Below are 17174 nucleotides of genomic sequence, written 5' to 3' on the forward strand. Positions count from 1 at the left end.
AAATAATGACTGGATGACAAATTGTCCATAGTATAAAACCTGTTCATTCATTTGTCGGGCATTATAAGGCTTCTGAATTGACCCTGAACAGTTCAGTGGTGCTTGTGGTGGTGTTCACAGATGTTTTTGCCCTCTAGTCTTCTTGACATAAAACCTTCTGCACATACAGTTTAAAAAGGTAAGTGTAACATATAGATGTTTGCCTTCCTATATGCCTGTGCACTGGAAGGTGCATTTGCTGGTAGGTGTGTCAGCAAGAGGAGTACAAGACAACCGTCTGTACTGTGCAGGGTGTTGCTTGTTCAGCCTACACAGCTTCTGTAAGCAGATCTGCAAGGGAGATGGCAGTGGAGGAGTGGAAGAGAAAATGCAGAAGGGATAAGGAGAAAGGGACACCAAAGAGAAAGGCTATCGCTGCTGTGAAGGCAGATCTCCTAAGCACAAGCGCATTTACACAAGCATGGCATCTAGATGGCAACTAACTGCAAACAGAAGAATCCAGTCACCTGTGTGACACCGAGGATTAGCCAAGGACTTCAGCTGTTGAAGCAACCAGACATGCACTTCTGGGGTGTGTGGATTCTCTAGAGCAGGCAAGACACATCTAATCGCTGTCTCGGTGAACCCTTGTGTGAGTTTAGAGTGCCACAACTCCCCAGACTAATAATCATAGCTCCGTGAGCAGCAGCAGTAACGAAGTCTGGCTGCCAAGAGACCAGTTTCCTAGATCCCTGTTCCTTCACACTGACATGATGCAGATACTGTCCCATCTCAGCCACCAGCCGGCACCTAATGCTTCCAGGTCTTTTACAGCCATCTTCAACATTTTTCCTTCCTCCTCCCACCTCCAGCATGTTCTATCCCTTCTCAGGTCCCTAAACTGGCAGGTGGGAAAGGGAACGTCTGTATTTATCAGGCAGCCAGCCAAGCAGAGCAGATAAATCGTGCGCTCACGCTGCAGCCCCTCAGACTGAATTTGGCTGAAATCCACTGTGAAATTTAAGAACAGTGGGAAGGAAAAGGAGGAGAGAAATGACTGAAAACATAATCATACAAACCTCACCTCCACCAGAAACAAGGGGAAGATAAGCACCAGCCAGATCATCTGACTAGTGGAAATTATCTGGGTGACAGGAGGACTCTGTAAGAAGCTCCTGCATCATCTTAGTCATCGCCACAGGTTGGGTTTCTTTTCCCATTGTCCTCCCAATTAGTTTCAGTTCCAGTTTTGCCACTTGGTCACAGCACCACTGTGCCATTTGCTTCAGAGCATGGGTTTTCCCTTTTAAAGCATGTAGGTTAATACACCCCCAAAAAGTTAAGATATTTCAGAGAATCCATCAATGAAAGGTTTAGCAGCTGAATTACATCAAAACCTAAATCTTTGACTGTTAACATTTTAATGTTCTGCAAGTACCACAGAAGGAGCCCTAGATCCGTGCCTGGTGCTGTACAGAGCACGCAGGTGGCTAGTTAAAAGAGAAGCTGAGGAAGAACAGGTTGTTTCAGAGCAGATACAGTCAGCAAACTTTCTTTCAGCTGGTAAGGTTTCTAAGTAGATCAGGTACACACAAGTATTTTCTCCTGGGTCTAGCTTTGCTAATCAACATCAGTCCCAAACAGCAGGCTTACCCAACGCCTCAGCCTGGTACCGTAGTGACAAACTCCTCATGAGGTAATTTTGAAAAGCTGGACCTGATACTGCTCCTGTCAGAACCGCAGACTCTGCTAAAAACAATTACCTTTGATTTACACACTTTGCACTAGCAGCTACTTTAGTTATACTCCTGAATTGTAGTTAACAGCCTGACCCCTTGACTTAGCTGTTCACAGTTGAAAATATTTACCTTACATGGGCAAAAACCTACTGGGCAGAGGAAAAAAAAAAAGAAGAAAAAAACAAAAAAAGAGGAAGACATATACATAATATAGCTGTGACATAACCACAAGAGTGACAGCAGAAGTGAGCATTTAAACCCACCATTTTAATGTTAAATTCTTCAGAAATATCCCAGATTCTATCTCAGGAAAACTCTGAAGAAACAAATTGGGACACAAGATCGGATCGAGCATTTAATTTTTGTTATAGACTAATAGGCAAATGCATCTCAGAAGGAAAATAATTCTAACTCTCAGTGACTTTTAACTCAGCAGAAAACAAAAGTCTCAGTTTATCTTAAAAATGAAAGTGAACACACATCTCAAACCACATAATCATACATGGTCTCATACCATGGGATTTAGGAGTCTGCTACATCTCTTTTTAAGAAGAAAAGCTTCCAAAAGTGAGCAGATGCAGCAGTTTGAAAGTGTCTTGGAATACTGAAGACATACAAATTGTTTCACAAAAGGTTCTGGATTTGCTTTTCCTGTTGAAAATCACCTACACTAAAAATGCAGAACCACAAGAAAGGTAGCACAAAATAAATCTATTCCACTAGAGGAATAAGCATCGGTCCCTGATAATGCTCCACCTCTTCCCTGCCTCTTTTGAGCTGAGAAATTTCTGTTCTGTCCTTACATGAGGAGACACATCCTCCTGCCAGGCTTGCTAACCAGCACCAGAAGTAGGAGACAGGAGCAGAAAACAGTACAACTGCATGTCTGTGCTCTATTCTGTGCCTGCAAAACAAGCTCAAGTTGCTAAAAATTCCTTGTACTTGGACTACACGAGTTTTGTGTCCAAAGCATGAGGGCTGTGCTTGACATTTTAAAGGCACTGTTCATGTGGGCTGACTGCAGCATCTTCAAGCAAGTCTACCTCAGGTACAGTTACTTAGTTGCTATTTACTGTATTTCATGGTTTATTACAGTCCACAGTGCTTTAATCCCTACAGACAGGAAGCCACAATATTGCAGCTAAACTTACATAGCTGGTCATCTTCATTTCCTTCTTGAATTTGGGAAGCAGCCAAAGCAGTAAAAATCAGTAGGAAACCCTCATCCCCGCAGGTCCAGAGGAAGTCTCGCTGCACTAACTGCTACACACCATAAATTACCCGCGACTCCTCGACGAGTAGTTCAGCCATGTGAAAGTGATTCTAAGAGGTAAGAACCATCAGTAAGTTCAGGTGCTCAACGTTCCTTCACACAAACAAGCCTTTTGAGTCACTATCATCATCTTGTGTGTGGCAGATATGTGCTCTCAAAAATGCAGATGTGCCAAGAAGCTTCCGACACCTGTCAGGTGGTTCAGAATAGATTCACAGAAAAAACAGACAAGTAGTAAAAAAAAAATAATAATAATCTACTTCAGAGATGTTCTTACAAAGAACAGGAAAAGCTCTTTCTTTAGTTTTTCACAGTACAAAATCCAAGAGTAAGAACAAGCACCCAAGCTACAGCTGCATCAATACCTTGGGGTTTGGCACCATCACTTCGCTGTGGTCCCTCGCACTCCGTTCGTGGAGCAAAAGCCAGGGCTGGTAAGAAGCACTGCCTTCAGCTCAGTACTACCTACCTGCATTAAGCTTTTACCAGTTGTCACACGGTAAGCTGTAACTCGGATCATAACACATTGTATGTTAAATATCATCATACATATTACAAATAACATCTTTCCAAACACAGAGAAGGAAATATCTCCATTGCAATCGTAAGCACAGTGACATTGTACTACGTGTCGGGCATCACGTATGTTTTTCCTTAGGCAACAGATAGCTTGCTACGCTACCTCTACCAGAGGAAAATCTTCCACTTGGTATCTTCCCAATAACTTCGCTGTCTTCATAGACGTGAGATGACAATAGCCATGGGCATGCTTTTGCTTAAGCAAAAGAAGAGTAAAAACCCGTCTCAGGACTTTGTGACAATTATTCTTTCTAACCCTTGCCCGTTCTTTGTCTCAGAGAAGAAACAAAGAGATTTACTGTTCACAGAATACAAAGAAAAAAAGGAGATGCAACAAATATTTTTAGAATTTTATTAACTTTAACAAAACCTGCAAATTAAAGGGTGGTCAGTTGTTTGGAGAGGATTCAGATACATATTTAAATAACAACTGAGAATATTTAACAAACTATGTACAACTGTTAGCCATCAACTGCTGGACACTAATCAATGTAATCTAAATCTTCTGGGATTCCAAAACCTTTGTCAATTCTGCTCTCCTCAAATCCAAACTTACGTTTGGCCCAGGACTTTATTGAAAAGATGTTATCTGTAAACAGAATGAAAAACATTTGGTTTTGAATAATTAGAAAAGCATGAATTATAGTCTTGGCTACAACAAAATTCTTCCATTTGCATTATCTCTGCATATATGAAAACGGTACGTAGCGGGGAACATTATCAAGTAGATTTAGGACAGAAAACAGGAGGCTTTTGTTAATGACATACTTTTACACAGCACTAAATAAAATGCGTCATCTTTCCTGGAAGTTACCTTTTTCTTTTCTTGCTCCTCTTCTATGAGAAGACCGAAAACTACAATTACAGTGTAAGCCTGCTGTAGGGTGATGAGGTAAGTGTGAATACACACAAGTATTTTACAGATCCTTTTTCAGCTAGACACCTACTGTGTGACTGTCTACAACTGTAAAAATCAGATTCACATTAACTAGAAGATCCTTTCTAGTCCCTTGTACGTTTGTTCAGATAATGTACATTTTGTCTGAAAGTTAAAAAAAAGGCATTCAAGTAGCTTTATTTTAGCCAGAACTTCTCTTTTAGCATCACAATACTATTATTTTAGCATATGCATTCTTTTCAATGTAACATCATTTTTCACTGCAATATTGATTGAAACTAACTACATCACTCCTAACACCCATAAATTGCAGCATTCTTTAAGGCAGGGAGTGTTGTCTGTGTCTGCACACCTTAGAAATATTTTCTTTTCTTTAACCATCAGACATTTGCTTTTAAAACTGTCTCTTCAAAAGAAAATTATGCTACAGCACATAACCTACCTAATTGTCTAAACAAATGGCAAAGCACTTTCTACAGGCTGAGGCACACTTCCTTTACCTCTCTCAAGACCTTGAGATCAACAGCTGGTCACCAGCAGTAGAAAGCCCTGACAACAGTACTCCCAGAAGTTATTTTCAAACATAACTTTATTTCCCCATATGCAGTAAACAACCCAGTACAAATGAAGAAATAATATAGTAATAGTCAAAAGACTTTGACAATGATGTCCGGCTTAAACAATGATAGGAGCAGTCCATCAGTAGTAGATGAATTCTGAACAAAAAAATCACCAATGATATTCTAAATAATTTTTAAAAAGGACATACATATTGCTGGCTCTGCAAAAGGGAACTATATAGCAACATAGCAAAGCTAAACAGCAACAAAATTGAGTTAAACTTCTATACAAATGTTATCCCAGTAAACTTCCTCAAACCTGTGCAGATTTTTCTTGCACGTCAAAGCTGATAAATTAGTTTGAGAAATACCTACTTAATATTAGCATCCATCATATGGTAGCAGCAATAAGGTTCCATAAAGAATTCTACTCTTTAGAAAAACAGATGAAAATTAAGAAAATAAGCTATTTCTGAATACCTGGACACCACCATTTCCAGTCTCTTTCTATTAACATTTTCCTGATCTTAAGAGATTTTCACTCAACCAAGAAAATGAGTTGCGGGTTTTAACACAGTGTACAAAATCGCAGATTTATTCTTCTGGTGCTATGTGACATGAAGCACGTTCAGTAACTAAACGGAGAAAATGTTGTGTTTTTTTTTTTTAAATCATGATGATTTGTTAGTATATTTCTGCATTCTTTTATAAGCAAGGGTTATCCTACATCGTCTTAATCACATCTAGAATTCTTAACAATGAGTAGGTCTTTTACTGAAATTGCTTTAGTCTGAAGCTGCATTAAGCAATATAAATGCATACATACCAGTCCATCTGTTGGCTGCCTCCTTCGCTACTTTGTTTGTTTGCCCTGAAACAGAGGAGAAAACAACAATCAAAAAAGCATATATCACAGTAAAAATCATACCATAGTTTCAAGGCACAGAGATTAATTTTTTATTGATGTCATTTTTAGGGAACCACACAATATAAGGAAGTTATTCTACTGCTTCCAAACCATTCTTCTGTTTTATGCTTTTAAGGATCCAACAAGCACAAAGCTCAGCTAAAGAAAAACAGGAGCAAAGAAACATAAAAGATACCATATGGTAACCACTGTGAATTTCTGAAGTATATTTTAAAATAAAATAATCCTAGTTTGGTTTGCCTGGGGGGCTTAATTGTCTGCACAAAGATTGGAACTAGACTCGTGGCCTGGAGATACTACAGGCAACAGAGATGGAAAATATTTTATAATCCTCTCTACACATAAGTAATCCATCACATAGGTATGCATGACTCTCTATTAGATAAGGAAAATTACAAGGGTAGCAGTCTATCACATCAATCCAAAAGTTTATCATAAAGCTCTGGAAGGTCTCCTGAGCTTTGGGAACCCCCTCAAAGAAATGAAGACAAAATAATGTTCCTAGTTATTAAACTTGGCTTCCCTCCCTTACCACTGCTCCAGATGCAAATACATAATGGTAAATTACCATTACTACAAATAGCTTTTATATAGTTTCCATGAGGCAAAACATTATCAAAAAAATTCCTCTTAGAATTTTTGTTCCTTTGCTCTTACAAGTACTTGGCAATCCCAAGCACAAAGCCAGGCTGGGCGGAGAACGGACCGAGAGCTGCCCTGAGGAGAGACTTGGGGTGCTGGTGGAGGAGAAGCTCAGCGTGACCCAGCAACGTGCGCTGGCAGCCCAGAAAGCCAACCCCGTCCTGGGCTGCATCACAAGCAGCGCGGCCGGCAGCTGGGGGGGGGGGGGGGGGGGGGATTCTCCCCCTCTGCTCTGCTCTGGTGAGACCCCACCTGGAGCGCTGGGTCCAGCTCTGGGGCCCCCAACGTAAGGAGGACATGGGCCTGTTGGAGCGGGTCCAGAGGAGGCCACGAAGCTGCTCGGCGGGCTGGAGCACCTCTGCTACGAAGATGAAGACGGGCTGAGAGAGCTGGGGGGGTCAGCCTGGAGGAGAAGGCTCCGGGGAGACCTTCTAGCAGCTGCCAGTGCCTGAAGGGGCTACAGGAAAGCTGGGGAGGGACGTTGTACAGGGGCCTGCAGTGATGGGACAAGGGGGAACGGCTTTAAACTGAAAGAAGGGAGATTTAGATTGGGCATTTGGAAGAAATTCTTCCCTGTGAGGGTGGTGAGGCACTGGAACAGGTTGCCCAGGGCAGCTGTGGCTGCCCCATACCTGGACGTGTTGAAGGCCAGGTTGGACGGGGCTTGGAGCAACCTGGTTTGATGGAAGGTGTCCCTGCCCATGGCAGGGGGGGTGGGACTAGGTGATCTTGTAGGTCCCTTCCAACCCAAACCATTCTGTGATTCCATGAATCAAATGAAACAGGTTGGTTTGTAATGTGGGAATTTATCAGAATCATTATGGTTCTTGCACCTACACAACTTCGTTTTTCCCAGTAGTCTTGTTAGTACTTCCATGATAATACTCATTCAAATGGTCAGCATGGAATTGTCTCCAGGGGTACTAAGAAGTAAATATATGATCAGGTATCCATTGTTAAAAAGATTACACACAGGCGAAATTAAATTATGTTGAAAAATCATCTGCTAGCACACAGGAAGATAAGCACTCATTATTCTACCCTTAATACTTCAGTAACTGATATGGAAAATGTTAAATCAGAGTAAAACAACATTTCAAAACCAGTGTAGTTTCTAAAAGTGGCCTACAATCAGAAAGTTTGGGCACAGCATGAAGCAAAAAAGAATGATGAGCAAAAGAAGGGAGTGGGTGAGAAGATGGCATTTTTGCTTGCATGCATGCATCAGAAATTCAAGTTACTCCTAGCTTGAGAGAGATATTCCTTATTTCCTTTGCTGACCGCTTGTTGCCACCCCCACTTGTTCAGCTCCCTGACTGGCAGCACTGACAACATACTGGCAGCCAATGGCATTTTGAACAGTACTTAAAGCAATGCTAGCAAAATTATTATTACTTAAAGCAAGCCTGCAGGGTAAGGGCTTCCAATGGCCAAGATTTTAAATATGTTAGCTATCATACTTCCCTCAGCATCTTTCTGAAACTGTCGAGTAAAACTGGAAAGCTGTCTTTGACTCCAAGTAATGAAGTTTGAAATGAAAAGCGGGAAAGTGGAATAACATTAAACTCCATGGATCCAGAGCTGCAAGGTGACAGCATCCTGATGGTGGGCGAGCTAACCCAGTCCACTGCACCTGCTAGGTCTCAGCAGAAAGCTCTGCTGTGCTGGAAGCTGCTAACCAGCTGAGCCCTGTGCTTCTCCATCACACAGCAGCTCTAAGTTCCTGCAGCTTTCAGCACCCAGCCCTGTGCTTAAAGCTCAGTGACCACACGGTGCAGTGCATTAAAGAAAACCCAGTATCGGCAGCATGGTGCATGGCCACTCTTTAGACATTGCTTACGCATGTTAACATATACATATGTGATCAAGTGTTTCAAAAATGTGACTTCTTACCTCTGTCAAAGAAAAGGCTGAGGTGACCAACAGATACAGGTTGGGCAACAGGGAGGTTAGAATGGTGGCAGCTGCATTATAATCGAGTTGTGGTTAGAAATGAAGTCATGGTAGCAAGAACAGGAAGCGATAACGGGGAAATCCCACAGTGGGTAGCACCTTCAGTGACTTAAATAGCAGAGAAATAACAAAAAAAAACCAATCCCCAAACCCAAAAGAAACTCCCGAGAGTAAAAGTTGTACAAATTAAGACGTATTTTAACCATGCCATTCTTTCCATGCACCACTTGGGACTGATCACAGACTGGCAACAAAGTGTTACAAAAGAAGTGTGGATGAATCACCAGTGGAGGCAGAACTTCGGGATGGGGAAGGTGACATTCAGACAATCTGGCTGACTATCGAGAGAGGCTGCCTCAGTCCTTCAGAGGTGGGGGACACACATGCCCCACATTGCTGTGCTGCCAGGGGGCTCACAGCTGGAGAAACAAGAGCCACTTGTAAAGCCTCAGGCACGTGACATCTCCAGGAAATGCATTCACAAGGGGCTGGGGAAAGTGTCTGCTGCTTGCTGTTTCCCATTTACACTAGCTGGCCCACACGCCCATGTACATGACAGCACCACAGGGATGCAGGTATGGATTTATTCTGCCCTGTTGAACGCTGCTTTGACCATCAGGCGTACTGTATCAACAATGCCAGCCAGCTTGGCAAGCTGCAAGACACCCATGTGCTCTTCATGTTTGCATGAGCTTGCTCAGGCTGGACAAGACAGCTTGCACTGTCTCTTGTCATCAAGTGAGACTGTCACTGCCACTGCTGCAGGACAGCACTGCAGTCTGCTTAACCACCAATTCCTTCCCTTGAATTTCCCCCTCACATTTTTTGTTTTTTAATTTGAGGCAGGGGACACACACCTCATCCATCTCAAGACACTAATATGTCATCATCTCAGCTCCTGCCTCATGGCTATGGGGGCTGAGCATTCAGCAATCTGAAGGCAAGACTTAAGTCCCTTGGAAACAGGCTCAGCTCCTTCCTATCATGCCACTGCGGGACCTTGTCTACCTGCCGTATCTAACACCATGGCCGAAAGAGGAAAGAGAGACAAGTATTGGTAGTTGCAGACCTGCATCACCTGAAGACACCAGCTACATCTGCATCACTGCCAGCATCATCCAGAGGCCCCTCAACTCCATCACAGGAACTGACAGAAATGAAGGAATTTGCCCCTTGGCTACTTTCTGGAAACCTTTTACTGTTGCTTACTGGGACTTTCACTGGTTGCGTCATCTGTATGCATACATGCATTGAGGGTGAGGGAGAGGAGGAGGAGTAAAACAGACATCCCCAGACACGCCTACTTTATATACTGATGTTACTCAAAGTTACACTACTTCTGATTGTCTATTCTGTACCACCACAGGATCACACAGCCATCGGCCTCCTCATTTTTAGACTGCCCTGAAAAACAAAGTTCAAGATCTTAGACAACAACAGCATGGGAATTTGAAAACATACATGCCAAAGAAGAATCAGGACACAAACTATATGAACTGTAAAAAGGAGAAACTCAAGAGACAGTGCTGAGGGCAACCGGCTAATTGCCAACAGCACCACAATGACTTGGACCCAAGCTCAGCTGGAGTCCTGCTGATCCTCTGGCTGAGCAGAGCTGCTCTGTCAGAACGTGATTTTTGGCAGCTACCAGTGCTCTGGTACAGAAGCTGTGCAAGACAATGAAAGGGCCACACGTGCAGCAGAGGTGAGCACAACAGGGGGCAACGTGTTCTAGGTGCTTCCAGATGTTCTCATTACTACTACTGGGCCCCAATTACACTCTATATCTATACATCTGCACACAGGCTGACAATATATACAATTGCTGGATGGAAGCAACAGAATAATCCATTTGTTCTGGACATTACATATTTATTTCACCAATTTGTGTGACAGTGCATGAATAAGACCTTCCTGCTCCCATGCCTGCAGGATACAAGTCATTCACTTGGCTGAGGCACACACCCATACCCTCTGCTAACCAATTTCAGGCACACTTGGTATTTTCTAAGCAGGAAAATGGAAGCTTGCATTTTCTCTCTTGAACTGAAGAAAGCAACCGCTACGTGTACAGCAATGCAAGAGTCGGGACACTAGTCTGTTAGTCAGCAAAACACACCTAGAAATACGTCCTAAACAGTGAAAGGCTAAGGGTCAAAGAGTTATTTTTGACCAGTCCTCAAAGTCTCTTCTTCCCTCAACCCCAGGTATCTCTGGAGAACTGCAGGGAACTCAAAAGGTCAGATTTTGGGAACAGAACTATTGTCCTGAGTATCTGCGATTGTCCTTATCACAGGGGCAATCCCCTGTATCCCCTTAAAGTAACGCACAGGTAGGGAAAGGAAGGTCCAGCAGCAGTGAATGTCTAAAAAGAAAGTGAGGAAGGGTTGGGAACATGCTTTTTAATGCAGGCGAGTGACATTCTACCAGCAACCCACTGGGATTCAGGAGCAGACAAGGGGACAGAGCTGACAAAAGGGTGTGCAGGAGGTGCAGTAAGCAGCCTTCTAAAGCAAGTGGACAGCACCTGGTCAGCAGCGAAGGCCAGCAGCACAGAACATGAACACAGCAATGTTTCTGGGCAAACCTGAACTGGCAATATATATTGGCTCAAATCTTCGCACAGTAAGGCCACATTGTTTCTGACGTAACTGATGTAACTCAGGATGCCCTTCTAAGCATACTGCAGACCTCCAGCTGCCTCTTTCTTCTCTTCTTCCCTCCTTCCCCCAGATTCCCTCACTTCTTTTGGAAGAGAGGGTGGTGGGAATTAAATGTCTTATTTGCATTCCAAAATGGAATGACCAAAACCTGACGGTTCAAATATTTTCACAGGAGGGGAACACCACCACACGTCTCACCAACACAATATATATACTCCAGGACATTAAGTTAGTCTTTCTATCAGACTCTGGACACTTCCACAGGTGAAAAAACAACTGTGAAAGCAACAACCACCACCATCTCCTCACAAACATTTTCCGAACTTACTTTCAGGTTCTTTCTAAAAGCTTTTTTAAGTCCTGCACATATTATTAAAGGAATACCAAGGAAGCAGTCACTACCAGAAGGACACTGAGGTGCTGGAGTGCATCCAAAGAAGGGCAACAAAGCTGATAAAGAGTCCAGAGCACAAGTCTCATGAGCAGCAGCCGAGGGAACTGGAGTTGTTCAGCCTGCAGAAAAGGAGGTTCAGGGGAGACCTTATCGCTTTTTACAGCTACCTGAAAGGACATTCCAGTGAGGTAGGTGTCAGTCTCTTCTCCCAAGTAACAAGCGACAGGGCAAGAGGAAATGCCCTCAAGTTGCACCAGGGGAGGTTTAGATTGGGTATTTGGAGAAACTTCTTCACCAAAAGGGTGGTCAAGCAGTGGAACAGGCAGCCCAGGGAAATGGCCAAGTCACCATCCCTGGAGGTATTTAAAAGACATGCAGATGTGGCACTCGGGGGCATGGTTTAGTGGTGGGCTTGGCAGTGCTAGGTTAATGGTTGCACTCAATGATCTTAAGGGTCTTTTCCAACCTAAAAGATACCGCAATTCTATGACTAGTATTTAAAATTGGACTGTAAAGATAACATGTCCCAGCTCCAATAGCTATACTAAAAAAAATCTCAGCTGCCAGAACCAGCTCCTAACCACCTACAGACCTGGAAAAGCACAAAGAGCTGTAGCTTTCTTTTCTCTCCTACCTTCTACTCTGGCATTTTCAGGATAACTTTAAGGATTATTTTAAGGTTTTTATGTGTAAACAAAATATTCAGGTCCAGGAACCTCTATTTCTATAGAATAACAAAAGCTAGTTATATTTATAGAACTATAGAACAGTTTGGTGCCAGTTTTGACCTACCACAAGAATACAGTATGGATTTCCTCACTTAAAAGGCTTATGACTGCAACAGGGAACTAGCACCTTTTCAAGGATACAGTCACCCACCAGCCTGTGGGATTGTCAGCAGATACGTGCATGTGGGTGGGCAAGGGAGTAATTTTACAGTGTGAATTGCAATCCTTCTGCATGAAACGCAGACAACAGCTGCAATTGTTCTCAGGGACCAGTGAGGATTATTAGCCCAAAGATTCCCAGTCTCTCTCATGAAACTGGTCAGGGTAAATTAATTGCATTAGGTGGCTTTGAATTCCAGTATGAATTCTTCATCCAATCAGAATTAATTTAAATACAAAAAATGGCAACTACCATAAGAACAGCATGTGAACCTGAATCTCCAACGACTCTGATTATCCATTGTCTTTTGCAGAGTTATCCACTCTCCTGCTCACAGGCTGCCTTCACTTTCCAAAAACATTATCTACCTTGCTATCATCACACTGTGACAGAATTGTGTTTCCCTACCTCTCTTAGAGAAGCATCACTAAAATATCTTGTGATGCAGTTTCCAAAATCTTTCCCATTAATGAAAACATCTCATGCAAATAACGAGCCCATCTCTAAATGCCAAGGTAGAAGGTGAACATAGAAATTATACACCTGTCATCCACAGAAAGTACAAAAGGTAATTGCCTAGTAAGTCCTACTGACATGTCTATCCACAGACTGGTACCAGAGACTCCAATCAAGAAACTGTAGCTTGCCATTAGAGACTAGTCATGGCAATTATGTGATCGAGTGGCGGCTTTAAAGTCTATTATTTGAGTATCCTTGAGACCAAGTAGTTTACAACACTGTCAAGTAGGGTAACTCACAACAGAATCGCTTTAGACTAATGTTTTGCAAGCAAGTATAAGGCAGAGATACCTCCACACTATATGCAGTCTTTACCTTTCCCCATACTTCCCAAAGAGTTGTTTCATAACCAGAATAAAGAGCTCTTGTGTAGAAGTGATAGCACATCAAGATTCTGTCAACTCCTTTGAACCCATAATAACAGGGAATTCCTCCCCCATACTCCAGTATCGCACGTAACACTTATCCCCATTGTATTAATCAGCAGGTTACAATGCTTCAGAACGCAGGACTAAATTCAAGTCAATGCATATCTATGGTTTCTCATTTAAATGACATCACAAATTAAACAGAACTACTTACTCTGACATACTACTAAATAATAAAAAGAAGTATCTCTTTACATACAGAGCCTGAATTTTCAGAACTACAAGAAAGTATTGATTATGAATCTACCTACTGATCTACAACTATTTTGAAAAGCACAGAGCACAAGATAAGCCATTTGTGACAGAGAAATACTTAATACATTTTGATTTATGACTTAATTAAATTAGCATTTCTTGTTGCAACAGCTGTGTGTGTGTATGTTTGAAAATAAACCAGAGTAAATACATAACATAATGCCAGTCCTGTCTATATGGTGAGACATGGCAGTGCATAGTAAAGCTATTGATAAGCTGATCCACATCTTTGGGAATATGCTTTTAAAGGGTCTGCTATCTTTGTTAGTGTGTTCGAAAAAAGCATCAAGTCACATCAGCAAAGGCTCCAGCTATCCCATATGAAAAGGTCACACTGTCAAACTTCATCTGGATGTACACATTTTTGAAAAATGTCCAACAGAATTTATGAGAATTGCTATCAAAATTGCTACCTCTATGCAAAAGACATGCTCTTGCCCTTAAGTTTACTGTATTCATGTACTCACAGAAAAAAAAAAAAAAAACCAAAAAAAAGACCGACCATTTACCTTTCAAGTATTCTACCTGAAGATCCATGCTGAAATCTTCATTGTATAACTAAAATACATCCATCCTTATCAAAGAATGGAAGGAAGCAATGTGCTTACAGAAGGGAAACAAGCACACCACCTTTCTGATTCAGGGCTCCCTAACAACAACACTTTGTTTTCCTTTCAGTGGACAACTCCTCCCTCCCCACTTCACTTACTAATAAACTCCGTACCCACAGCGCAGGTCAAGGAATGCGCAACCTTCTGTGCTGTTGAACTGCATTTTGCAAGGAGGCCTGGTCCAGAGCACTACGGTTTTTGTCAAGTCCTGGCTGTCACTCTGCTGCACGCCCCACGTGTCACAAGTTGCACAGAAGAATCTGGAAGGCATCGCAGCAGGTCCTCCAGTCTCTGCACCCACCACTCAAGGTACGTCCAACTTTACTTATGCCATTTGGGAGGTATTTGTAGCCTGGTTTTAAGGTTTCCAGTGTTAAAGCTTTTACAACCTTCCCAGGTAATATAGCTCTGTGTTTGATTATTGCTACCATTAGAAGAGTTGTTCATCTTTTTTTTCCCCCTGATTTAAGGCTATTGCTTCTTACAGAGTTCTCCATGAATCTCACCAACAGGCTATTCCTTTCCTTTCTTGAAGGAGAGACACATACGTGAAACCCACTAGCTGCAATCTTCTTTTGAGCCCTATTTTCGGGAAAAAAATTCTTCTAGATTGCAGTTGCTCAATGTCTGGCCTTTTTGCTTACTCTGAATTCTCCCCGATTATTTATATACCTCTCAGGTAGGATATCCCATACTGACAACTTATTACAGCTGAAGCCCCACTAATGCCAACTTTAGAAAGATTATTTCATACATCTCATTGTGGTTATACTTCTGTTTCTGTATCTTAGTACATCAATTTTGATTTTAACAACAAGAAGGTCTTATATTCAACCTATAAACTTGACATCTTCAAATCCTCCCCCTCTTAACCAATGTCTTCAGTTCATTTGCATAACACGATATCCCTGAATGAGTGTACACCCGTGCCCTTGCCCCTACTGAATTTTATCCTGTGTTTTTTAGACTATCTTTGCAATTTGTCATGCTCATTTTAAAATCCCACCTTGCCCTTTGTCCACGCAGTCTCTCCTACTTTTGTCATATGCAAATGTAACAGAAGCGTATCTTCTATTATCCAGCTGTGCTGGTTTTGGCTGGGACAGAGTGAATATTTTTCATAGGAGCCAGTATGGGGCTGTGTTTTGGATTTGTGCTGAGAACAGTGTTGATAACACAGGGATGTTTTAGCTGCTGCTGAGCAGAACTTACACAGAGTCCAGGTCTTCTCTGCTTCTCATCCCACCCCACCAGCGAGCAGGCTGGGGGGCACAAGGAGCTGGGGGGGACACAGCCGGGACAGCCGGCCCCAACTGACCCAAGGGGTATTCCAGACCATATGGCGTCACACCCAGCATATAAAGCTGGGGGAAGAAGCAGGAAGGGGAGGATGTTGGGAGCGATGGCCTTTGTCTTCCCAAGTAACCATGACATGTGATGGAGCGCTGCTTTCCTGAAGATGGCTGGACACCTGCCTGCTGATAGGAAATGGTGAACAAATTCCTTGGTTTGCTTTGCTTTGCTTTACATCTGCAGCTTTCTCTTTACCTATTAAACTGTCTTTATCTCAACGCCTGAGTTTTCTCACTTTTACTCTTCAGTTCTCTCCTCTCTCCCCTCTCCTGCTGGGGTGGGAGGGAGCAAGCCGCTGTGTGGGTCTTAGTTGCTGGCTAGCACAGAACCATGACACCAGCTCATTAATATAAACACTGAGCATATGCACAGACACAACAGACCCTATCTCAGAGCTTCAGCAATTCTACCTCCCTTTCCGATACTGAATTACTTACGAATACACCTTCGGTATAATTATAAAATTGTCTGACATTCAAACTACTGCAGTTTCATCAGGATTGTGTTTCCCTACTCTCCTTACCACAGTATCATGCAAACTGAGTGAAAACACCAAAGACTAACTTCTGCCAGTCTATAAAAGTCTCTTACAGTTGCAAAGACAAACCCCTCTGTTTTCAAGGTGTTTCCAAATTCGTTCTCTGTTCCAGATTTTTTTTCTGATACCCTGCTCCTTTCAGTGAAACTAGCTCATAAGATGTTAAAGTGAGGAGGGGAGAAAACCCCTTAGAAATACTCTCAAATACACCATCAGTGCCAAGATTAGTCTTGCACTCATACAACCTGCTCTACAAAATGTTTGCAGTTAAATAGCACAGAACAGGGCATCTACATTAGGAATATATACTGATAACATACAGTTCTAATCTAGATAAACTCACAATGAAAACATAACTTACCATCCCATAACATGTGGGAGATTTCCTAATGAGAGATTGGCAATACATTTTTTTTTAAACAAGGCCGAGGAAGATTAGATTTGACAGTCCTGCAACCTAGCACTGAAGACAAGGAATTAAAAATCCACAATACCTTCCCTGACATCATTTTGCATATGGAAGTCATTAAAAGATATAAAGCAGTATTTTTTTTTTAAATTCCTTCGAATATCACCATAACTTTATCAAAGCAGTCTGAATGCATGGTGCCACACAAAACTAACCTAGCAAGTCTAACACTGGGAGAGAGAAGCAAAATAATCACTCTACAAAAGCCTTTTTGTTTCAAATATATAAATGATCTATAGATTACTTCCGTTTGATGCTCTCTTCAGGGCTTCAGCACACGGCCAAATGGATTGCTAGCAATTCACTTCTAAATCAAGGATATCTAAATCATAAATGTAGTCACAAGTAGCCATTTTCCACATGACAAATTTTATCAAATGTCTACCATTCCTTAGCAGCTCAACAGCTTTTGCCATAAGGATTTACCGGCTCAGACAATAAAATTATTCCTGTGTATTTCACCTATCTGTCTCTCACCCTACACATTTTTCTGCCATGCCAATAT

General features: G+C 42.2%; 1 protein-coding gene across 2 annotated transcripts in view; it reads right to left on the reverse strand.

Annotated features, from left to right (window-relative positions):
* Positions 1-3908: 3908 nt before the first annotated feature.
* MND1 (meiotic nuclear divisions 1) overlaps positions 3909-17174 on the reverse strand; it is a 44558-nt gene continuing 31292 nt past the window's right edge. For both annotated transcript variants that reach the window (XM_037378433.1, XM_037378438.1), the window contains exons 7-8: positions 5855-5899; positions 3909-4159 (exon numbers count right to left, since the gene is read on the reverse strand). In XM_037378433.1, the coding sequence (XP_037234330.1) occupies positions 4053-4159; positions 5855-5899 (152 nt within the window). In that variant the 3' untranslated portion in view covers positions 3909-4052. The remainder of the gene's footprint in view (positions 4160-5854; positions 5900-17174) is intronic.

Source organism: Falco rusticolus, chromosome 1, assembly GCF_015220075.1.
Source record: "Falco rusticolus isolate bFalRus1 chromosome 1, bFalRus1.pri, whole genome shotgun sequence".
NCBI lineage: Eukaryota > Metazoa > Chordata > Aves > Falconiformes > Falconidae > Falco > Falco rusticolus.